Below are 25,701 nucleotides of genomic sequence, written 5' to 3' on the forward strand. Positions count from 1 at the left end.
CATTATCCATTCTATGTTGTTTCCCATGAATGCTCTAAGCATTCAGCCCTGTCAGTCTTCACTAGAATTGTAACTGTCTGGAATTTGTTCCCCACCCACATCATTCCAAGAAACATTGATCTACATGTGTTCAAATGAAACATCAATCACATTGGCTTTACAAAAGTCTCCCTTATGAAAAGAGAGAGAGATCCAAATAAAAAAGTGAAAAATATTTTTGAATACAGAACATTTAGTCAGAACTCAGAATCATTCAAAACAACAGCATTTTTATTTATTTATTTAAATAGTGTAATTAGCTAATTGTTTAAAAATTGTACAGGTTGATGATGATGATAGAATCAAACTTAGATATAGATATGTCCATTGCAAAGTATGAGAAATGTGAAGGTAATGGAAAAGAATGTAACAACGGCAATTTGAGACAAGAACAAAGTTCCAATGAAGTTATGGACTTTATATCTTCAAAAATGATTCTGCTGTAGTTGATTTTAGTAATGAGATGCATTCATGAAATTCCCTGTCAATTTCTCCGGTGAACTCTGAGGTTTGATAGGCAATTTGATTTTCCTGTAAGCACACTGTGTAGGAAATATGTACAATTCAAAAATTTCCATTTGATCTCCAAAGCTAGACATCACTGCGCCATAACTTAATGGTTTTATCATTTTCTAAAGCAGCTGAACTGATGATATTTTCTGTAGGATGACATGCACAACAGAGGACAACATCTGAAATATACAAAATTCAATGGTATAAGTTTTTCAAAGTCATTTACAACCAAGACATTAATACCATCATCATTTTACTTTAGTTATTATTCCTTCTCATTACATGCTCACATCACTATGATCTACTATCACGTTATACTGCCATGATGATCTATATTAACTATCATATCATTCATACCACAATAACCTACAACTTATTTAGTAATCATCATATATCATACCACCTACCTCTACTCTATGTATTGTCATGTCTATACTATGGTAAGATATCACCTCTACCAACAGCCATCAGATTCCTTCAAAATTTCAGCCAACTCTCACCATTCATTCCATCCAAATTGTCAGGATAGTTTCTAATGATGTAACAAAACTTTGATAAAGGATCGATATACTGTTTCCTAGCATCAGTTTGCTGTTTGCTCTGGAGTAATGGATGGATCCTATGGCCTTCACAAACTTTCTGTGATTACTGGTCAAATTTATGCCATTCTTCTTCAATAGCAAACCTTGTGCAAGGAAAGAATTCCAGTGGGCTGACCTTCTGGCGGGGAACGATTGGGCTTAATTCCATTGGTTCAAGCATTAGAAGCTCAAACCAGTCAGTGCATAACTTGGTTACATTCTTCTAACCATAACCATATGAAAACAGGTAAAATTACCTACAACTCACTTTGGTGTGGCTGTTGTGATGATATCTATTTGTGTAACATTTCAGTTCCTCATGAAGCTAATGTAAACAGATAAACAGTGTGTATTCATCAAGTAAGAGATATACACATATATGTACTTGTAGAGTTGGAATAGATGAAACACAATTTCAAGCATAGTTAAGCTTTCTGGACAGAAAGTGGTACTAACCAGGGAAAATATAACTGACCTGTATGACCCTGTAGTTTCTGAACAATTTCTTTTGTCTGTAGATTCCAGATATAAACCATATTATCTTCTGACCCAGATACAATCCACTGATTAAAAAACAAGAAGTCAGTACAAAAATATTATTCCACTTAGAAATGAAAAGGAAAACAGAAAATTAATATATATATATATATATATATGTGATAGAAAACAAAAGTTTAACTGACCTTCCCTCCAGTCACCGAAAAGTTAGCAAAAATACAGTATTTTTCATTTTTATGACCAATGTATGTCTTTAAACACTGAAAAAATTGGAAAAGATTTCTTGTTTTTATCAAATTAATCATATCTAACAGAGTCAATTCTAATTTTAAGAAATGAAAGGGGATATAGATAACTGAATTCCTACTAGTGTATCACTAGTATTTATTCAGTAAGACAAATAAAATGGAAGAGAGCACTGAGTCTGGCAGGACTTGTACAAATATAAGATGACATTTATTGACACTGCATTATTCTGAAAATACAATTTATATAATCAATAATAATTTTTTACATTGTCATAATACCCTACCATCTAGTGGGTGAGGCATAAGGCTACCAGTAGTGTAAAAAGGAACTGTAAAAAAATTATACTGGATATTAAGCGTGATGTCTTAAAGAGGCTTGATGCAGGAGAAAAAATATCCTCTGCAGTAAGAACAACTGTGGCTTATTTTCCATAGATCTAAGATGATGCTTAAAATGGGATGGCTTATGGGTGTATGGATTGAGGATCAGATTCAATGCATTGCACCAATAAGCACAATGGTAATTTAAAAAAAGCCAAAAGATTGTATGGCAATTTGCAGCAAAAGGAAAGTGAAACTTGTTATGAGAACCTTCTGGCAAGTGAAAGCTGGTTTCAGAACAACTTGAATTTGCACGACATGAAAATTGGCTGGTGAAGCAGCTAATGTTGATACAAAGGTTACTACTAAGTATCTTAAGCAGTTGTAAAAGAAAAAATGATTGCTGAAGGCGGCTACACACACCAGAGCAAATACACAACGTTGGTGAAACTGCACTTTGGTAAGATATGCCTATACTATGGTAAGATATCACCTCTACCAACAGCCATCAGATTCCTTCAAAATTTCTAGCTAACTTGTGTTAGCTAGAAATTTTATTTCTTGAGAAGGAAAAAAAAAATCAACAACAAAATTTAAAGCATCTAAAAATTGTCTGAGGCTTTTTTTATGGGAGGAAAGCCACTGTTGATGTGAAATAAATCCTCTGCTTGTGTATTCTCTGAAAATGCAAAGGCTGCAAGGGTTATGTAAAGTTTAACTTGCCTCTGATTTGGTCTTCAAATAAGAAGGTATAGATTACTAAGAGGTTTTTTGAAGAGGTGATTACAAACATGTTTTGTGCAGACAAAAAGTTGCATTGCTCTTTTTAGACACTAAGCCACCTAGTAAACTTAAATGAACTTTTTGATAATGTAAGAGTAGAATATATCCACAACAATACATCTTTGCTCCAGCCAATGGATCTAGGTGTGATAGCTAACTTCATGGCATATTATCTGGGAAAAACCTTCAAACAAAAGCAACTAACAGGGTGAATAAACCTACAATCAGAGACTGCTTGAAGAGTGCATAATGGATGCTGTGGATTAACATAGTTGAGCATGGTATGAAAAATCTTCAACTTTGAATGATATTTGGAAAAATATACATCAAACTCATAGAGGATTATGTGATTGAGTTGCTCATGTCCCAGAGAGAAAGTTTATCTAATGAGGAGTTAATGCTGTTAGCACAAGAGCAAACTGAGAATACAGAAATCCCACCAACTCCATTTAATTTGATTGCAAAGAATATTGCTAAAGAGCTGATACTCACAAAGGAAGGTCTACAAATTTTTGCTGATAACAACCCTAATCACAAAAATAGCATAAAAATTATGAGCTCAGATATTACACTGAGTTGTACAAAGAAATGATGCAAATATCAACTTTGGAAAGCTCTCCACTCCTCAAGCAGATGATGGGCTAAAAGATTGTCCCTCATCCTCCAGGACCACTACCCCACATACAGTATTCAACAAGTTTTGTGGTAAAAATATACACTATTACAAGAATATAATTTGTAATTATTCCATACCATATTTCTTTTCAAATATTTACATCTACATATTGTATTGTCTAAGATTAGAAATTGTTATTTTCAGGCATAAAAATGGGGTGTGTTGTTTACAGTTGTCTCAAAAAAACCCATTAGAATGAAGTATCACTTAACATGAAAATCATGGAAAAATTAATTTCATGTTACAGCAACTTTTTCAGGAACTTGCTGTTCCCATAACATGGGGTATTTTTTTATGTATATATCTTAAAATTTAGAAAGCTTTTATATATAATAGTGAATTATAAGAATATGAATGCATTTCTTCTAGGTTTTCAATATGTGCAAAAAGAGTAGCTTTTTCTAAGAGTTCAGGCTGTTGCGCCATATAAAAGGATTGACTACTGTTGCACAGAAAAAAAATTTCTCTTTAGGTTGTCTGACAGGGTGGATTGTCAAACAACATCCACTTTGTTTAGGGCCAACCATGCTTTGGCTGTCTGAGTTTTTACATCCTTTTCAGATGTGGCTATCTCAGAATTGAGGCATGTGAAATCATCAACTTGATTGATGGTGATGAATCCTTATTGATTGTGATTAATGAACTTGGTTTTACTAGGATTAACAAGTAGTCCAATATCTTGTGCAACTAACTCTAGACTATGAAGTAATTGGGTGCAATTTGAAATTGTGTCAGTGAGCAGTGCTAAATTGTCAGCATAGGCAACATTGGTTATTTTCTAAGCTGGATATCAGATTGATCTTTTTGCAAGTGTGAAACTGAGGATGTTCAGATGAACATAATCCACCATTATAAGGAGTAGGCGCTTGCGTTTGCAGGAAATTGTTGGCAAGATAAACAAGTGCTGGAAAGTGATCTAGTTTCATGGATGCCAAAGCATGGCCATACTTGAGCAGGTTGTTTGAACACAATATATGTAGATCAACTCACCAGAGATACTGGATGCCTCCCCAAATGCAGGACTGAGATGGATGACATGTGAGCATTAAAAATGTCCAAGCAAGCTCAACCAGATGATGTGATGATGATGATGATTCTGTATATTTACTTAACACAGGTATATTACTGAAATCTGCAAAACTGCAGTATTTATCTTAAGAAAGCTTCTTGTAAAAGACCTATAATACTAAAGAGCACAGGAATATATCAGTAGAAAATGAAAAGCATCCAGCAGTGGTGGTGGAGTTGTTATGTCATGATTTTTGTATCTTCACACATCATCCACTATCAACTGCATACTTAGATAAATTTCACTTCTACTGATATAGAAAAACAGTGATTAACAAATCACTGGTGTTACAAATAGCTGGTGAGGCAGGGAAAAATTCATTATTAGTGATGGAAGCAGTATTGATTCAGAATAGCATACTGTATATCTTATTTAGCATGGATACACTGTTGAAATTTATATTTATATGTATAATTGAAAAAATTGGAGTCAACAAGAAGGAGAACAACTGGATAATAATTTTTTTAATCATTACAATTGTTTCTATGCAATGTAGTTCTCCAAGTGTGCAGGTACTTGATTATGCAACTGTTTACCTGCATTATGAGATCTAGCAGTGACTACTACTAAATTCAGACCACAACAGAGAGGATGTTCTTGAAGCCAAGGGTTTTGAACATACAGAGACAACATTTATATATTGCCTGAGGAAACACAACTAGATCTCATAATGCAGGGAAACAGTTGCATATTCGAGTACCGGCACTCCTGGAAAACTACATTGCAATTATCTACTCATATACGACAAACGCCCATATACAAAGCTGGAAGTACGTATAATACTACTACTTGATAGCACAGGATAAATGTCTTTGGCATGATTTGAACAGAAAGCACAGAAAGTTGGAACAAGTATTGTAAAATATTTTATCTAACATTCTAACCACTCTGCCAAAATTTAAGAGTAATTATGTACTTACCTTTCCTTTGCTGTAGTCCCACAGTTTGAGAGTACTGAAAATAAAATTATCAATCAATGTAATGACTATAGCGATATTTGGTTTTATTCCTAAGATATTATACAATCATGCAGAAGCTCTCTGTGTTACAGTAGTTTGTGGAGATTGAAAGGAAATTCAGCTGATATTTCTTGCCAAGTGGGCAAGATAGAGGAGACTGTGGAAAATGATAGAGAGAAACACAAGAGACGATCATATATATGTTTATATGTGTGTTTGTGTGAGTGAGTTTTTATTTCAGTCATATTTACTGGTGGTACGTAAAAAGCACTATCTGAATTGTGGCCGATGCCAGCGCCGCCTCGACTGGCTTCCGTGCCGGTGGCACGTAAAAAGCACCATCCGAATCGTGGCCGATGCCAGTGCCGCCTCGACTGGCTTCCGTGCCGGTGGCACGTAAAATGCACAAATCCGACCGTGGCCATTGCCAGCCTCGCCTGGCACCTGCAGGTGGCACGTAAAAAGCACTCACTACACTCACAGAGTGGTTAGCGTTAGGAAGGGCATCCAGCTGTAGAAACACTGCCAGATAAGACTGGAGCCTGGTGCAGCCTTCTGGCTTCCCAGATCCCCGGTCGAACCGTCCAACCCTTGCTAGCATGGAGAACGGACATTAAACGATGATGATGATGATATTTACTGGTTTGTAATCAATGGTTTCCTGATGGTATCATTTGCTTGCAGTCCACTAGGAAAGCATGCCTGGGCTTACTGACATAAGCTATCTTTGCAAATCAAAGGCTCTTTCAACTTATGTCATTTGTTTCCAGTTTTCCACATAAGACATGTCCAGATTGTTTGTTGTTTCATAGACTGGGAGATTATTAGCCCACTTAGAAATAAGTAGGAATGGTAAAAACAAGGGCATGCAGCTGCAAAAACACTACCCCAACGTTCACTCATCTGACCGATGCAGCAAGCATGGAGGACACATTAAAACAATGATGAAGACATACATACAGATATAATAATGATCACCACCATTTAACATCCATTTTCCATGTTGGGATTACACATAATGATGCTAAAGCTGTTAAATACAGTCGAACATGTACAGTCTGTTATAGAGTCCACTGCACCTTTTGTCTATTAAGTACTTGGTCTAATAGGCTCCATTATATCTTGTGTATATTCAGTATTTAGTCAACCTGCAATCTGCCACAAACCATACTGCACCTTTTGTGTAACCAGTATTTGGTCTACCAGAAACAACACCCATATCTTTTGTATCAAGGATCTGGTGGATCTACAGTCAGCTGTACCTTTGTATAACCAGTATTTATTCTGCCTGCAACCTGCTTGACACTCCACTTTATCGTTTGTGTAACTGGTATTTGGTCTGTCTAGCAGAAACCTTACTTCAATTTTTGTGCATCCAATTTTTTCTTTGGCTATGTAAATTGATCATTTTACAGTATTATCAGCAATAATGTGACATGGTTTTGAACAAGGTTCCAAACTCTTTGATACGGTTTACCTGAGTATAGGGATATTTGGTTGTTATTCCTAGGAGGTGGAACAACCACAAAGAAACTATGTTATAGTAGTTCGTGGACACTGGACAGAAATTCAGTTGATGTTTTTAGTGCAAGAAATATTCAAATGGCTAGTGGTAGACGCAGGGCATTATCCAGTTGTTAAAAAAAATATTAAACAAATAACATTATGTGGTTTGCATTGATGTGTACGTGAGGATGCATGTATGTAGGGTGTGTTTCACAGGACTGAGAGGAAGTACCAATAAAACTGTAGATAGGAAGAGGCATAAGAAATGTGAATGCAGTGAATAGAAGTAAAATGATTACTTATCAAGTGTAGCAGCAAGAATATATTTTCCATTTGGTGAAAATTTCACAAATGATACTGGAGGGTTGTCATCATCTGTAAATATAAATTTGATAACAGGATGTACTTTATTATCCTTATTGTATGTGTGTATAAATATACAAAAATACAAATATATTTGCCTACCTATGTAACATAGTAAAACATTAGGAATAATGAATAATGAAATGATGGAATAGAAAAGACAAACAAAATGTGCTCCACACATAAACACTATCCAAGATAAATTATAAATTTTATTTTTCAGATAAAAGAAAAAGAACAAACGGATGAATAGCAAAAAAGAAAAAAAAAAAAAGAATATTACTTATGTCTACATTGCTCCTCCCATCCCTTTATTGTTTGCAGTGTCAGTCACTAACTACCTCTACAATATCCTGTTGAGAAGTGAGATGTTTTTTGATGTAGTGAAAGAGACCTATGAACAAAAGTGTTCATGTCATGATCACCTTTCTAGATACTGTGCAGCACAGATTACATTTTTCAAAGTGTGCATTTGGAAAAACAGCAGTGTTGTCTGAGAGAGATTTGGCTGCTATTTTTAGTGAGTTGAGCAATAATGTAAAGGTTCGTTCATTGGCTAGGTATGTGACGTTTGATATCTTCTGTGAGTTCTAGGTTCCATCATCATAGTGGCATAACTTGAACCAATAATAAATAAGGAGTTACATTCTGTGTGTATATTACTGTAGATATTTGAACTATTTAAAACTCACATAAGTAAAGAAGAAACTTCCAAAATGAAAACTCACCAATTAATGTCTTTAGACACTGTCCTGATGCTGTGTCCCAGATACGACTTGAATAGAGGAGACAAACAAGAAATTAGAATGAGAACAAGAACATGAGAAATACAAGATAATACATTTGGTATTCCATAAACATATTAAAAAATGTCTTCTAGCTTACCACAGTCCATCATAGCTACTGGATACAATGAGGGAACCATCTCTGTTAAAATGAACCTATAAAGAAAAAATATGTTTCTAATTAATTTGATAAACCAATATTTAAAAAAAAAATTTTCTTGACCCCACAGTCATACAAGTGAGGTTGTGTGGTTAAGCTTACTTTCCAACCACATAGTTTCGGGTTCAGTCCCACTGCATGGCACCCTGGGCAAATGACTTCTACTATAACCCCAGATCAACCAAAGTTTTATGAGTGGATTTGGTAAACAGAAACTGAAAAAAGTCTATTGTGTGTGTTGTATTAGTGTTTCCTGTTGCGACATGGCATGATTGCAGTAAACAAGAGTCACTGTCATACAAACAGTGCCCATTGTTTCCAATCTTTTGTGAAAACATGTCTGCCTATGGGGAATATTACCTTACTAGGAACAGATGAGGGTTGGTAACAAGAAAAGCATATGGTGATAGGAAACCTGTCTCAACAAATTCCATCTGACCCATACAAGTATGGAGAAGTTGATATTAAAACAATGATGATAAACTTAAATTATGAAAATTAAAGGTAATAAATATTGTGAAAAATATCATTAATATAAAAAAATCTTGAAAACTAAATGGTGACTGAGAACTTCAATACTAAAACATTCCTTACTCATGACTATTTTCTAAGAGTCCATACTTGATGTTGTTAACACCATGACAACTCTGATCAGAGCAAGCTTATAGTCAAAGGCACTGATCCAATCATGAACAACCCATTTTCTTTAGATACTTTATCTAGAATTCCCTTAACCAATATACCCTTATCTTCTTTTGTAAAAGAATGGATGGGTATAATTTGAAAAAGATTTGGTTGCTATTTCTAGCATATCAAGCAACCAGTTAGATATCCTTGCTGGTTTGAAGCTCTAGTTTTAATTAAGTGGAGGGTATATATACATACACACATTAAAGAAGCATAGATTATCTATAACTACAACACATACTTCCTAATTATTTAAAATCAGTGTTTCAGTATGGCCTTAGCTGTGACAGTTAACACAAACAAAAAAAAAACGTTTCATGGTCACTTAAGAAATATAATAAAGATACTCACAGCTGTTACTGGGTCTGAATGAGCAGGGAGAGTCTTCAAACATTTTCCTGTCTTTACATCCCATATTCGGACACTCTCATCAAACTAGTTGAATTTAGAGAAGAGAGTTAGTTCATAGAATTAAACTTATTTCTATCATGTATTAAATCTTTACTTTTTGAAGCAGAGGTGTGAGAGAGTGAATGATTAACTCAGTTGATGACCAATCAACAATGGTTTTTAATTCTTCAATTGATGTTGTAGCAAAATACATATCATTATTTTGTTTGTCCACCCTAACAATTCATGCTAAAGTGGGAATTTTCAGAAACTGCCCATTTGAAGTCTCTATGAAGTGAAATCTCTGCACTGTTCAGAGAGATTAATATGCATAGTAATTTTCTGTTAACTATGGGATGCTGGGGACAGCTCTAGTGATAACATTGCCACAAGAATAAGGAAGGAGTTAAAGTTCAAGAAGCTGTTGATTCTGTTGGCAATAATTTATATCGTGTTGTAAAAGACAGACATATTAAGGTTGTGTGAGAAGTGTGATACTGATGAGAAATAAAGCATGCATGATCTATTCAATTCACAATGTTAACTTAAGGAGCAAAGTACAAATGAGCTGAAAGGACTGGCTGGGTATTAAAAGCATACACCAAGTTAATGCATGTAACATGTGCAAAGAGTGTGAGCTTAAGAGCAGCTAGGTATGGCTATTGAATGTGGAGAATCTATGTAATGTTAACATATAAGGGAGAGAGAGGGAGAAAAGAGTAGAGAGAGAGATATAACATCATCATTTGATGTATAAAGGAGAATTAACTGTTATTATCAACCTTTATTATTATCATTATTTTTATTAAAAGCAATAGTATTAACTATCACACAAACTGTGATAAGAGAATAAAATAAAGAAAAGATTATAACTTACTGAACCAGATACAATGAGGTTTGACTGTGGGTTAAAGTTACAACAAAATACATAATTACTATGTCCTTTTAATGTCTTCATACACTTGCCCTAAAACAAGGGGAAGGAGAAAGAAACAACAATCCTGAGTTAATGCAATATTGTAAATATTGGAACTAGACAATACTGAAATAGTATCAAGCCAAACTAGAAACTATAACAGCTTTGAGATTTCAATTGCAATCATTTATTGCAATCATTACAATTAAAGATTTATCAGTCATCCTTTAACTATTGATAACACAAAAAAAAATTATACAATCTACTTACTGAAGTCAGTTCCCATATTTTCAGTGTTTTATCATCAGAGGCACTGACAAGTAGTCGACTGTCTGTAGACCAGGCTACATCTGAAATACCCTGCAAACAATGAACTTTTGATAGCAAGCAATAATGACTGTGAATATAGCATTTAAAATGTATTCAAACACAAACACACACTTTCAAATGTGCCAGAAACATTCTTGAAGATTTGTTATTTGTAAACACTCATGAGTGTAAAGAGTGTTAGACAATTTAGGTGTAATGTTGGCATTTTGTACCCTGTTATTTGCCAGGCACTTAACCCCAAAATTATCCAGCCTGCCTAACTGTTACTAGGTACCACAAGAGTGGGAATAACTCCACTACTATAAACAGTGGCAGCATCATAAAATTGAGAAATTGTTTAACTTGCAGTGTTAGTTTTAACTCCTGTTATAGATATGGAAAGATATCACTGCAGTAATTAACCTCAACTAAAAAATACTTTACTATTCTATGGTAGAAATGTCATGGCAGTACTTGACTTTAGATCAGCTTTCAGATATTGTATTCAGAGTAAGGGTTACATGTGATGGCTATTGTGTTAATACAGTTTATTCAATATTAAATTCTTGATGCACAAATGTTCACCAGCTGAACAACATCAGTCCAGGAGAGATAGCCACTGTTAGACGAAGTAAGTGAAACAGGGTGCGCATTGACTTTTTATATAAATTAAAGAATACTAGTAGCAACAACCATTACACAATAATACACTGGACTATTACAGAGTGACAACTATTCATTAAAGTCCTTTAAGAACTCCCAATTCACCACATGTCCTAAGTGGAAGCAAATAAAATAAATATTCTTCATAAAACAAATAAATAAAATAAATCAAATGCAATAAAACACAAAAAATAATACCAGTTTATGTCCACTGATAGTCTTCTCAAATTTTCCATCATATGCACCCCAAATCTTGACTAATTTATCAGCAGCTGAAATTGAATAGAAATTTTTGTCTAAGACTACTCTATTTATTGAACATATTAAAAACACACACCAGTATAACACAATTATAAAATATGTACATGGTCTGATCAATAAGTATCCAGACTGTTGCCATGGTAACAAAGCTAAAGCATACAGAGTGAAGCTGCTTGGCACAGATTGGCCTTAAACTCTGCTGTACATGCGCACTAAATTTTAATGGTCTAGCTCACTTCCACTGTTTACAGCTGTGCTTGGAAGTAATGTGTGTAGTGTGTTCATCGCATTGACCATGACAGAGAAAGTTGAGCAGAAAATCTGCATCGAATTTTGCCAAAAGCTTGGCGGTACTTGCTCAGAGGCCTATGCAAAGTTTTCATCATTCTTGACAGAATCAAGGAGATTTTGTGCAACTGAAAACTGGGTGACCTTTTAGTCAGCTGAAAGCAGTTTTGGCACAAACTTGGCAGACACACGTCTCATACACAAATCTTCAGTGATAATGGACTGAACTGAACTGTAACTAATCTGCACATCCTCTGATAACTCACAGATAGTGATTCAATGATTTCCCCTCACAGCTACATACACATCTGTGATGTTTTTCTCAGTTCTGTTGGTTGCTGGCCTCCCAGAACGTTCATCACAATCGGCATTTTTTTGGCCATCTTGGAAACCTCTGAACCACTCGTACACTCGTGTGCGGGTCATACACTCCTCTCCATACACTTCCTGCAACTTGGTGTAGGCCTCTGAGCAGGTATCGCCATGACAACTTTCTCTGTCATGGTCAATGCAACAATCACACTACATTACTTTGAAGAACTGTTGTAAACAGCGGAAGTGAGCTAGAACTTGAAAACTTAAAGCACATGCAGAACAGAGGTCAAGGTCAATCTCTGCCAAGCAGCATCACTCTGTGGGCTTTAGCTTTGTTACTATGGCAACAGTCCAAATACTTATTGATCAGACCTTGTATAATAAATACAAGAGAAAAAGATTTATAAAATTAACTTCATGCTACATTTGATTTCTAGAATATAAATCTTAAGTTTGGAGTGATCAAGCACACAAACAGAGTAGGGAGGCTTTTATCTTTTTTATGGTAATCTTAAAGAATCAATTATCAATCAATGAAGAGCTTCTGTGAAATTAGGGAAGAAAACTTACACGAACTAGCTAACCATTCTCCATTCGGACTGAACTTGACTGAAGAAACTGCTTTGGTGTGACCAGCAAGAGTAAATTTTAGTGTATAATTAGGTTTCTACAAGAAAATGTAATTGGAAAGAATTTATTATAATTATGATTAGAAATCTTTCACAAACCAACTTCATCACAATCAGAAAAAGAATTTAACATCAGTTTAATAAAATGTTATTAGCTCATTATATTAAAGAACATGAAAACAAAATCTCCCAACAAGGTTTTCATAATGAAACAAAACCTTTTCTCTGCGACACTGAAATAGTGAGATTGAAAGAAATTGGGGTTGCATTGTTTTGATAAGAAATAATTCTAACACTTCATTTCTAGTAATTAGTATTGTTGGCATCCTTTCTGTCTCGGGAGACAATGGAGTTGCGCATAAAGTAGTCTAGTCCGGCTTTTATATTTCATGTCCTGATACATTTCCTGCTGTGGCTGTGTAGTCCTATCCTGGACAAACACTCCCTCTGGCAGGTACTGCAAATGTAGCGAAGACTGTTCCTGGCTGGTTGTAATGCCATAGTCTCTTGTTGACGTCTCTTCTTTTCTTTCCATTTCTCCTCTCTCTCTCTGTCACTCCTTTGTATTCCCTCTTTTACGGTACGTCGCCATTCTCCACGGTTGCCGGCAACTGCCTCCCAACCGCTAATATTGATGTTGCAGGCCTTCATGTCCCTTTTGCAAACATCCTTGTAACGTAAGATCGGTCTACCCACAGACCTAGTACCCCTAGCAAGCTCTCTGTAGAGTATGTCCTTGGGGATTCTGCCATCTTTCATACGGCTAACATGCCCAAGCCATCTCATACGTCTTTGTGTAAGGAGTGCAAACATGCTTGGTATTCCTGCTTGCCTGAAGACATCTTTGTTGGGGATATGATTCTGCCATTTGATGCGGAGGATTTTTCGGAGGCAGCGCAGGTGAAAGATGTTTAGGCGACGCTCTTGGCGTGTGTATAGCGTCCAGGTTTCACTTCCATACAGTAGAGTGCTGAGTACACATGCCTGGTAGATCTTCATTTTCGTGGTCTTGGTCAGCTTATTGTTGTCCCAAGCCCGTTTGGAGAGTTGGGCCATCGCAGCAGCTGCCTTGCCAATGCGTATACTGAGCTCAGCGTCAAGGGATAGGTTGTAGGTGACGGTAGAGCCCAGATAGGTAAACTTCTCCACCTCTTGTAATCTGTGGTCTCCAATATGTATGTTTGGGATGTCCGATGTAGCCTGGTCCATGATGTTGGTCTTCTTAAGGCTGATAGCTAAGCCAAAGTCGTTACATGCTTGCTCAAAACAGTTAATGAGCCTTTGGAGGGCTTCTTCTGTGTGTGTTACCAGAGCGGCATCATCAGCAAATAACATCTCCTTGATCAGGACGTTTCTGATTTTGGTCTTGGCACGCAGGCGCAAGAGTAATTAGTATATATAAAACAGAATACAGCAGTAAGTGTAACACAGAACGAACACATCTGACTTAGTTTAATGCTCTCGATAAAGACATTAATGTCAGAATACTCTCTCCTCTCTTTATGTTAGCACAGACTGGGAGGTTCCAAATAGGAGAAAAAAAAAGTTATTCTTTTACTTGTTTCAGTCATCAGACTGCAGCTTTGCTGGGGCACTGCCTTGAAGAATTTTAGTAGAATGAATCGATACCCAAGTACTATTTTTATTTCAAGTCTGGTACTTATTTTATTGGTCACTTTTTTGTTAAACCATTAAGTTATGAGGGATTTAAATACAGGCTCTAAGACGTACGTACACACACATGTCAGGCTTCTTTCAATTTCTGTCTACCAAATCCACCCACAAGGCTTTGGTTGGCCCGAGGCTATAGTAGAAGACACCTGCCAAGGTGCCGTACAGTGGCACTGAACCCAGAACCATCTGGTTGGGAAGCAAGCTTCTCACCACACAGCCTCACCTGTGCCTGTTGAATATTACACTATTTTTTCTTTTTCAAAGTTAGTCAAATTTGAATGGAGAATGTTATTCTAATTAGGTTCATTGCAGATATAGCTGTGTGATTAAGAAGTTCATTTCCCAACCACATGGTTTCAGGTTCAGTCCCACTATGTGGCACTTAAGACAAGTGTCTTCTACTATAACCCTGAGCTAACCAGAGCCCTATAAATAGATCTGGTAAGCAGAAACTAAAAGAAGCCTGTTGTGTGCATATGCATGTGTAAGTTCATAGTTCCCTTCATCTTCCTATATGTTCACTGATTGTAAACAATGGCTCATTGTCCATGTGGCTGGTGTCATTTGCTTGCGATCCACTGCAAGCTAATGTTGTGTGACCTTTATAAACAAAAGATTTATTCAAACTGTAGTATTGGTTTCCAGTTCTTTGCATAGCTATGTCTGGACTATGTCTTGTTTGCTGAACTAGAAGATTATTATCTACCTTGGAAACAGGTAGGGATAGATTTATAGGAAGAGATTGATTTTAGGAAGGGTGTCTGGCAATAGAAAACTCAGCCCCATACAAGTATAGAACAATGATGATGATGAGTATGTATTCATCATCATCATTGATGAATATATATAATGCACACCTCTAATTTTGGGCTATGAAATCCCAGAAAATCTCTATATATTTACTGACATTTTTTTAGTGTTAAGATGTATAGAAAAGAAGTGCTTAACCAGATTTGTTATAACTGCTGTCTAAAATCCATTGTAAAAGTTCATACATCCTAAATGAAGCAAAAATCAATTTGAAAGTGACTTTTGGACTTTTGTAATGGAGGCTTAATCCTTTTATGTTTAATCTGGCCATATACAGCCCAAATATTCTACATGTTTTATGTTAAAACTGACCAAATCCCATCTCTCATATCTACTCTACAATATACAAATGCACCATTGAAATCTCAAAGCTACAAAATAATGTGTGATTCATTCAAAACAATACATATAAAAACAATACACATGACAAGCAATCTGAATGCTAAAATGTAAAAAGTGTACCAGCTGTAAAATCATCAACATTAAGTAAAACTTTATAATTTTTCAAGTGCTTTTTGCATCAGAATCTTAAAAAACAAACAAAAAAAAGACTACCTATTATTTAACTTCAGTGGACATAAATTATGTTGGCATTATAAGTATCTTTCCCTTGGACTAATGTATCCAAGGTTCTAGTGTCACACAAAGTTCCACAATTTCATGTTGATAATCTCTTCTCCTTTCTATAGTTAATTTACTCTTATAAAAGACTGCTGTCAAATGGTATTAAAGACCTTATATCTCAAAAGAGAAAAGTTGTTTTTATTGTGACCATTGTTCAGTTACCATATCATTCTTCATGTGGATAGGTTATGAAGACTTGCTGCTTTGATGGGATGTCAAATCCATGCACTGTATCCTATATAGCCTATTCCACAGATCAGATGTATGGTATAAAAAAAGGATAATAGTTTGAAACCAGAAGTGGCAAACTTTGTAGTGCAACCTGGAAACAACAATGTTATCATTAGAAGGAACAGATTTAAAACTTTTGGATCTTGTTAGACCAAAGCAGACCTAAATTTGAGCCAAATGAAACAAGTAGAGTTGGAGCAAGAGAAGGACAATAAATCATCACTAGTCATTGCCTCTGAGGCCCAATGTTCAAAGATCATGTTTCACCACCTTGTCCCATGTCTTCCTGGGTCTCCCCCTTTCACAGCTTCCTTCCACTGGTAGAGATTAGCACTTCTTCAAACAACTGTTCACATTCATCCAAGTCATGACCATACCAATGCAGCTGTTTCTCTTGCAAACCACATCGACATTGCACATCCAGCAAAGTGTACTAGTTTCATTTCTTTCAAGCTTACGCATGTCCTTGGTAGTCATACCTGTGTAGCTTGGCTGTTCACACACAGACATCATACAGTCTGCCTTTCACTCTGAGGGAGAAGCTCTTTGTTATCAACAGAGGTAGTAACTCTCTGAACTTTGCCCAGCCTATTCTTATTCTGGCACCATCTTGGAGTATCCACCTCCATTACTGATTTGGTCACATAGATTACTGAAGCTAATCTATCTTTCCCCTGCTGGCATTTGATGGAGTCTATTTTCTGTACATTTGCAGTGTTTATTGTACCCGTGCACCTTCCACACACAAACACTATTTTCCCCGTTAACCTTCCTCTGATACTGCTGCACCTCTTACATGTCCAGAGCTTACACCGAGTACATCTTATGGAGTTTCTATCTCCACCTTTTCTACAGACTGAGCAGGGTCATCTACCTGAAGGTTATATATATATATATATATATATATATAGTTGTATTTGGTTTGCAAGATTCTGGGAACCTTGGAAGGAACATCATGCTGGTAATAATAAACAGTAGTTTGATTAGTGTTCTCCTTTTACAAATTTTTTCATGATTTTATAAGTTTTTTCTTCTCTCTCTCTCTCTCACACATCACACATATTTGGTTTTGGGGGAAACATGGAATTAGCCAGACTTCCTCAATATAATGCTTTATTTTGTCCCATGCAATCCTATGAGACACGAGGTTGTTGATAATTTATATAGTGTATATATGAAGCTATCACATTGATTGTTGTATATATTGCAGAACACTGATGAGGCGAAGTTCATAGTTGCATCAAGCTCCTACTACTGTTATGTAGTCATTTCACCATCTTGATGAAATGTATGTCCTATAAGGCTTTGGATACTACACCTGCTTTCTGCCTGTTATTATTATTTACACACACACAAATAATACACAATGTTATTTACTATTCTGAAGTCTCTTGTAAACTGTAGAGACTACACTCATATAAAGAATGATAAACATTGTCGAACATTTTTATTTAAATGCCAAAAACTGAAGAATACACAATAACTAAGAGGTGTGATTCATTTCCCCTGAACAGATAACTCTTTATAAATCACATATACACTTTAGATTATGTAGGAGTGGTTGTGTGGTAAGCAGCTTGCTTACAAACCACCTGGTTCCAGGTTCAGTCCCCACTGCATGGTACCTTGGGCAAGTGTCTTCCACTATAGCCCCGGGCTAACCAAAGCCTTGTGAGAGAATTTGGTAAACGGAAACTGAAAGAAGCCCGTCATTATATGTGTGTGTGTGTCTGTGTTTGTCCCCCCAGCATTGCTTGACAACCGATTGCTGGTGTGTTTACGTCCCTGTAACTTAGCGGTTCGGCAAAAGAGACCGATAGAATAAGTACTAGGCTTACAAAGAATAAGTCCTGGGGTCAATTTGCTCGACTACAGGTGGTGCTCCAGCATGGCCACAGTCAAATGACTGAAACAAGTAAAAAAGTAACTCTGAAAACCACCTTTTTCTGCAGATTTCCCTCTAACAACTAACCTAGTTAATCTAAGAGAACCCAAAATGTTTATGGACATTGTACTGCAATCTCTGTTTAACTAACACAAAGTTTCAATTTATTTGAAAAACACCTTTCAGAAAGAAGTGAAGAACACTTACCATGGGTTGTGATTGTGATTTTGTGCCAGTTCCGCCAGTGGCTGAAGTTGGTGGAGGTGCTGTTGATGACAGACTAGAATTATTCTGAGACACAGGCTTCTGGTCTCCACCATCACCATGTTTGCCTTCTTCACTTGGCATTCTCACCTGCAGATAAATCAGGTATAAAAAAAAATGAAATTATACAAATAACAAGGGTAATCATAATTTTTCAGACTATTTCACTTTATGTTTAGAGATGTAAAGTTTAAGAAATACACTATGTTTTAACCAGTTTTGATCTCTAATTTTCCTCAGGCATCTATTTTCTGAATATCTACATACTATCAGACTGGATTCAAGCTAAATCTTTTTATTTCTAAATTAAGGATTACTTCAGATGTATGTGCTTTTGAAATCTAAACATTTAACCCTTTTGTTACCATATTTCTTTTGGAATACACTATAAATAAAATCACTGTCCTTTTTAAACTGGTGTCTGAAATATAAATTAACATAAAACTTTGGAGTGAAGTTTTCATTTAGATCCATTTAAAATAAGAAGCTTATTTCATAGAACCAGGGCAGTTTCAGGCAAGTTGGTATCAACAGGGTTAACAAAAAAAATTTTAGTTGAATGTTTCATTGGGAAGAATATGTGATAAATACACAAGTTTCCATCAGCTATTGAGTATAAGATGAAATACTAAATTGATAATAAAACCAACTTTAAAAATCACTTTATAAAAATATTATTAAACCTTAGAATATTGTTTCTTCTTCAAAATTTCTTTTTCAAAATTATTTGGGGAAAACAAAAAGATTTTAGTCAAGAGAGCTGGATTGTGCTCAAATACATGGAGCATTAGAATAATCTCAGTCGAAATAAATACGCAGTGACAAAAATAGTTAATGTCTAATATTATTTCCATTTTTCTAGCATGTACAGGAGACAAGTAAAGCTGTCATTCTCAACACCCTCTCATATCTGCTATTGATGCCTCCACTTGTTGCCCCACACACTATAGACACCTGTGCGTACCTCCATTTCTGCAACATCACTCTCTTCCTCCCCTCAAGTCTCACACCTGCATATCATTTTCCTACTTTCTGATCAATCTACATATATACTGCAGAGATGCTCAAAATATCTGGCAGTGCCGGCTATAGCCTAGTCACCCATATAGTTAACCAGGTGATACACAAAGGAGTCATACCAAATGACTGATGTAGCAGCATAATAGTCAACTGCTACAAAGGTAAAGGTGAAGCTTTACATAATTAAAGAGGTATCAAGTTTTTGGACCAGGTAATGAAGGTCACGGAGAGGGTCATAGCCCAACTAATTAGAGATGAGTCAGTTTGGGTTCGTGCCAGGGAAAAGCACCACCGATGCTATATTTCTGGTAAGACAGTTGCATGAGAAATATCTAGCAAAAGATAAATCCATGTACCTGGCTTTCGTTAACATGGAGAAGGCTTTTGACAGGGTCCCCTGATCCCTTATCTGGTGGTCAATGAGGAAACTAGGGATAGATGAATGATTAGTGAGAGCTGTGCAAGCAATGTACAGGGATGCTGTCAGTAAGGTGAGGGTTGGCAACGAGTACAGTGAAGAATTCAGGGTAGAGGTAGGGGTCCACTAATGTTCAGTCCTCAGCCCTCCCCCCTTATCATAGTTCTCCAGGCAATAATGGAGGAATTCAAGACAGGATGCCCCTGGGAACTCCTCTATGCTGACGACCTTGCTCTAATAGCTGAGTCACTATCAGAACTAGAGGAGAAGTTTCAAGTGAGGAAACAAGGATTAGAATCGAAAGGCCTTAGAGTCAATCTAGCTAAAACCAAAGTCCTAATAAGTAGGAAGGCAGGCAAACCACAAATCCCTTCAGGTTGATGGCACTGCTTGATCTGCAGAAAAGGCATAGGTAGAAACTCTATAAGATGTACCCAGTGTAAGCTATGGATACATAAGAGATGCAGCAATATCAAAAGAAGGCTAACTAGGAAGATAGTTTTTGTATGTGGCAGATGCTCAGGAGCAATAAATAACACTGAAAATGTGCAGAGAACAACTTCTGCCACATTCCAGGGAGAAAAACTATAAGTAGTTCATAGCTTCCGTTATCTAGGTGACCAAGTCAGTAGCTGGGGAGGGTGTACTGAAAGTGTAGCTGCTAGAATAAGAATAGCCTGGGCAAAGTTCAGAGAGCTCTTACCTCTGCTGGTGACAAAGAGCCTCTCGCTCAGAGTAAAAGGTAGACTGTATGACGCATGTGTACGAACAGCCATGCTACATGGCAGTGAAACATGGGCCGTGACTGCTGAGGACATGTGTAAGCTTGCAAGGAATGAAGCCAGTATGCTCCAATGGAGCATGTATGTAATGTCAGTGTGCATACTCGACAGATTGATAGTGTCAAGAGAGAAAAGTTGGACCTAAGAAGCATCAGTTGTGGTGTGCAAGAGAGACGTCTATGCTGGTATGGTCATGTGGCGAGAATGGATGTGGATAGCTGTGTGAAAAAATACCACACCCTAGCAGTTGAGGGAACCTGTGGAAGAGGTAGACCCAGGTGGTGAAGCATGACCTTCGAACACTGGGCCTCACCAAGGCAATGACTGGTGACCAGGACCATTGGAAATATGCTGTGCTTAAGAAGACTCGGCCACCTAAAGTGAGACCATAACCTCATGGCCTATGCCAGGGGTGTAACCATTCCACTTATGCGTACCTTTCCTTCATTGGACACTAAACTCTGCTTGCGAAGACCTGTTGAGGCAAGTGAAATCGAAATCAAATTTGATGACTGGCATCTGTGCTAGTGGAGCACTAAGAGTACCATATGAGTGAGATTGTTGCCAGAGCAACAAGCTGGCCTCTGTGATGATGGCACGTAAAAAAACACCATTCGAGCGAGATCGTTACCTGCGTTGCCTTACTGGCACTTGTGCTGGTGGCACGTGAAAAAACATTCAAGCGAGGTCGTTGTCAGTGCCGCTGGACTGGCTCCTGTGCAGGCGGCACATAAAAAGCACCATTTGAGCATGGCCGTTGCCAGTACCGCCTGACTGGCTCTTGTGCCAGTGACACGTAAAAGCACCTACTACACTCTCGGAGTGGTTGGTGTTAGGAAGGGCATCCATCTGTAGAAACTCTGCCAGATCAGATTGGAGTCTGGTGCAGCCATCTGGTTCGCCAGACCTCAGTCAAATTGTCCAACCCATGTTAGCATGGAAAGCGGACATTAAATGATGATGATGATGATGATGTGATATTGCTGCTCTCCACACCTCCTTTGTTGCTGCTTGTCACCCCCTCTTTCCTGAGCCATTTATATCTCTCTACATACTGACAGTTACCATCCATCACAGCCATGCCTTTTTAATCACTCACTACATCCACCACTAATTTAATCTCTAATCATCAGTCACTCTCCTCTCACACTTTTATGAAATTACCATCTCTTTCCAACTGATCCAATGTCTAGCAACATCTTTTACCTTAAGGGTACATTCTGGCACCCTGTCACCACCATCTTTATCTCCCTTCCAGTTACTCTTATCCATCCTTGCAGAATGTGGGGTAGCCATGTAACTCCTCAACAGCAACACACCTATGTCTGTCCTTGTACCACTTAGCCCTCAACAACTGGCATAAAATCACCTCCCCCTACTTAGTCCGAGAAGTTTTTTCCTTTGTCTTGCAAGTTATTTCGTAACCTCAAAAATACCAGTATTACAGGAAAAAAAAAAAAGTGGTTGGTATTAGCCAGCAAAGCCATGCCAAAGCCGACATTTGGGCCTGATGAAACTCAGATCAATGAACACTGTCAAATTGTTCAACTCATGCCACCATGAAAAACATTAAATGATGATAATGATGCATCATATCTATTCTTAATTTCTGGAGCAGGTGGACATTTATATATGTAACAACTTATATTTTATATATATATATATATAAAGTCTAATTCTTCAATTACATGTAACACGGGCAATGCCGGGTATCTCTGATAGTGTATATATACATACACAGACACACTAGCAGAGATACCCGACAGTGCCCTTATTACATGCAATTGAAGAATTAGACTTTTCTGTAATGAACTGGAATACCTGTGATTCGAATTTCATCAAAATTGCAAATGAGGGTCATTTCCCTCTTTACACACCCTAAAAAACTTCTAATCATGACACATGTATCCCATACTACCGATTTTTATATGCAGATTCCAAAATTCCAATTTTATAGAACCTGTTAAAGGGATTTTGCTCCTGAAAAATGGAAGGTCATGGAGCTCTAAAATGTGGGAGTTAAAGCCCCCGATTGCAGGTGGGTGTCTTAATGTCAACCAGAGAAGTTGAATTGTTGAGAATCTTTTTAACTTGGGTCTTACATCTATTGTTTGAATTTCTTTGAAATAGGAAATACATCTATGTTCACTGGGTTTGTAAAAAAGAGCAAAGCTACAGGAACCGAAAAGATGAATGATCACAATAAGCAGTCAGGTACCATACCCTAGTCGTTACCACTCCCAATGTAGGATTCCTCACCATACAGGTGATAGGCACAGCCATAAGATACATCACGAATCTATAGCAATTGGAAGGGCATGACCCAACTGAAATAATCATTAAGTGGAAACTTTTAGAATACTTCTTGATGTGTGTCAATTACCCACGGTTGAAATTTCATCAACATCGAAAATTTATGAATTTTCATGGGGGTTCTGCCCCCCATTAAGCCATCTGAAATTCAAACCAAACATATTGCATTATACTCGCCCATGCGCATTGAATCTAAGTTCCAAATATCATAAGGATCCATGAAATTGTATGAAACACACAGCATTACCCTTCTCCTTAGGCTTGGATTTTGGATTCCAAATTTCACTAGGATCGGTGCAGCAGTTTTTGAATGTATAACAAATGAACACACATAAAGACATTGACTTTGATATAATAGATCTGAATATGCACATATACATACATGTATATATATATATGTGTGTGTGTGTGTATTATACACACACACACAAAGATAAATTGATAGATACAACTGAGTAGGCAAACAAAAATATGAGACACTGCCTAGTGCTTTTTTTTATGTTGATAAGGCTGGTACTTATTCTATCAGTTTCTTCTTGTCAAACCAGTAAGTTATGGGAATGTAAATACACAAACAGCAGTGGTGAAGAGGGAGAAACACAGACAGACACACATACACTTACATATATATATATGATTGATTTCTTTCAGTTTCTGTCTACAAAATCCACTGACAAGGCTTTGGTTGGTCTGAGGCTATAGCAGAAGACACATGCCAAGTCACCAAACAGTGGGACTGAACCCAAGACTATGTGCTTTGAAACCAAGTTTGTTACCACACAGCCACACCTGCACCTATGTATATGTGTGTGTATGGGTGTATATATGTGTACATCTATATGTATATACATATGTACAGATGTATACACACACATATTTATATATATATATGTATATATGTATGCATGCCTGTATATATGTGATATAATAGTTTCAGTATTAAAGTGAAAGTATCTGACATTACAATAGAGAGATGCTTTTGTTTTATTTTTAACACGTAATACTGAAATGGGGAAGATATGATATTGCTGCGGGCTCGCACTAGACCAGAACTTAAAAATTTTTTGGGCCTATGACACTACATGGACCCTAAGTAAGGCATGTGTAAAATTTGAATGAAATTGGTAGTGTAGTTCTCAAGTTTCAGGGATTCACATAGACACAGATTCTCATCTTTATATATATAGATATACGTACATACATAAGTAGCCCTGCATGGCATGTGTAATTAAGTGAAAGTGAGAGAGAGAGACAGACAATTTTGCCACTAGCTGCTTGCAATTTGGATACCAATTTCATTTGCTTTATTTGACTTCACTCTGATTACCTCATGTTTTATCAATACTTTCACATCTGTATAATCTATGTCGTACCTGAGTTCAATGACTTACAAGTAACTACTACCCATTTTACAGCTGCCTTTCAAAACAATTTATTTCATTCTATAGCATTTTCTTTAAATGTTCCACATCAATGCACAAGTGTCACAGTTATACAATATACACACAGTTGCTATAATTTAGTTCACACACATTAAATTTGTTGTGAATAAAAATCCTTAATTAAACTGTTCTTTATTGTGGCATGAGTAATGTCTACATGTTGTGGGACAATATTGCAAAGAATCTACATGTATAAAATGAAATCCACAAGGATTTAATTCCTAACCACATACCTTTAAATTATAGATATATGTATATATACTAGGTCTTTTAAATATTTCTTTAAAATCAATTGTCATTACTTAGCCCAGGTCAACTCTGATTGATCATAACTATGATAAACAGCATAGATTCTTTATTCAGTATATCCAGGACTACAAACAGTCCACACAGTGGAATATATTTTATACCATGAAGATGAGAAGTCTAACATTTTGGATGCTTAGCCTATCAATAAGACTAATTTTTTCTCTCTCTGAAGAGGAAACACTTGAAATATTAGACTTCTTTCTCATGTCATATAACATATTCTGTTTATATTACTTTTTGTTCATGCAGAATATCACTAGTTTTCAAGGACTGTTTTATTATAATCTGGTCTACATTTTCAATGTGTCCTTTTTTTAAGGTGATACAGCATAGCTTGAGGGAAATTTAGTTACTGTTTCTAGTAGATCAGGTAACATCATAAAGGCTTCCACCATAGAGATAAGTAATTAGTAGGTAGGAACTTCATGTATAGAAATGAGTGAAAGCAAAGAACTAATACCGGTTTCCCTAAAGAATTTTTTCATTATCTTTTATGATGAAAACTAAATATAAGAGGGAATTCTTGTGATGAAGTGTATTTAACTACTGAAGAAATAAATAAATGCATCCAGAAAGATCTGCATTAGCTGTGTTTAATTTGGAGTCATCTGAGCCAACAACAGACTCTCTGCATAGTTAGTCTACCTGCTAGAAAATCAGTGAAACCACTCTTGAATTATGCATCAACATCTTATAGTATAAAAAAACGGTTTAGCATGCCTGATCTATACAGCATAAATATAATAATAATATTACAATACACACCAAGCATTATAAGAATATCTTCCCTGATAAAGTAGGAATTAGTGTTGCAGGTCTCTATGACAGACTTATTTCACTTTGCCCTATCTTCTCCATCCACACACATCAGTAACCCCCTTTCCTTCATAATTTCCTCTTCCATCAACTTTGATCACACTGTCTCCCCTTCCTCTACTTCCTTTCACTCCTCTTCTCACACAGTTACTCA

The 25,701-nt window shown here is 36.5% G+C and overlaps 1 protein-coding gene across 6 annotated transcripts in view; it reads right to left on the reverse strand.

Moving 5' to 3' along the window:
* Positions 1-243: 243 nt before the first annotated feature.
* LOC115232613 (WD repeat-containing protein 5) overlaps positions 244-25,701 on the reverse strand; it is a 46,172-nt gene continuing 20,714 nt past the window's right edge. For 5 of the 6 annotated variants that reach the window (XM_029802600.2, XM_029802598.2, XM_029802599.2 and 2 more), the window contains exons 3-15: positions 18,391-18,537; positions 12,901-12,997; positions 11,665-11,738; positions 10,765-10,854; positions 10,456-10,545; positions 9,540-9,623; positions 8,442-8,497; positions 8,285-8,331; positions 7,493-7,568; positions 5,649-5,682; positions 1,817-1,891; positions 1,609-1,696; positions 244-731 (exon numbers count right to left, since the gene is read on the reverse strand). In XM_029802600.2, the coding sequence (XP_029658460.1) occupies positions 631-731; positions 1,609-1,696; positions 1,817-1,891; positions 5,649-5,682; positions 7,493-7,568; positions 8,285-8,331; positions 8,442-8,497; positions 9,540-9,623; positions 10,456-10,545; positions 10,765-10,854; positions 11,665-11,738; positions 12,901-12,997; positions 18,391-18,537 (1,059 nt within the window). In that variant the 3' untranslated portion in view covers positions 244-630. The remainder of the gene's footprint in view (positions 732-1,608; positions 1,697-1,816; positions 1,892-5,648; positions 5,683-7,492; positions 7,569-8,284; positions 8,332-8,441; positions 8,498-9,539; positions 9,624-10,455; positions 10,546-10,764; positions 10,855-11,664; positions 11,739-12,900; positions 12,998-18,390; positions 18,538-25,701) is intronic. The other variant, XM_036499134.1, reaches the window with a different exon arrangement.

This window comes from Octopus sinensis, linkage group LG2 (genome assembly GCF_006345805.1).
Source record: "Octopus sinensis linkage group LG2, ASM634580v1, whole genome shotgun sequence".
Classification (NCBI taxonomy): Eukaryota; Metazoa; Mollusca; class Cephalopoda; order Octopoda; family Octopodidae; genus Octopus; species Octopus sinensis.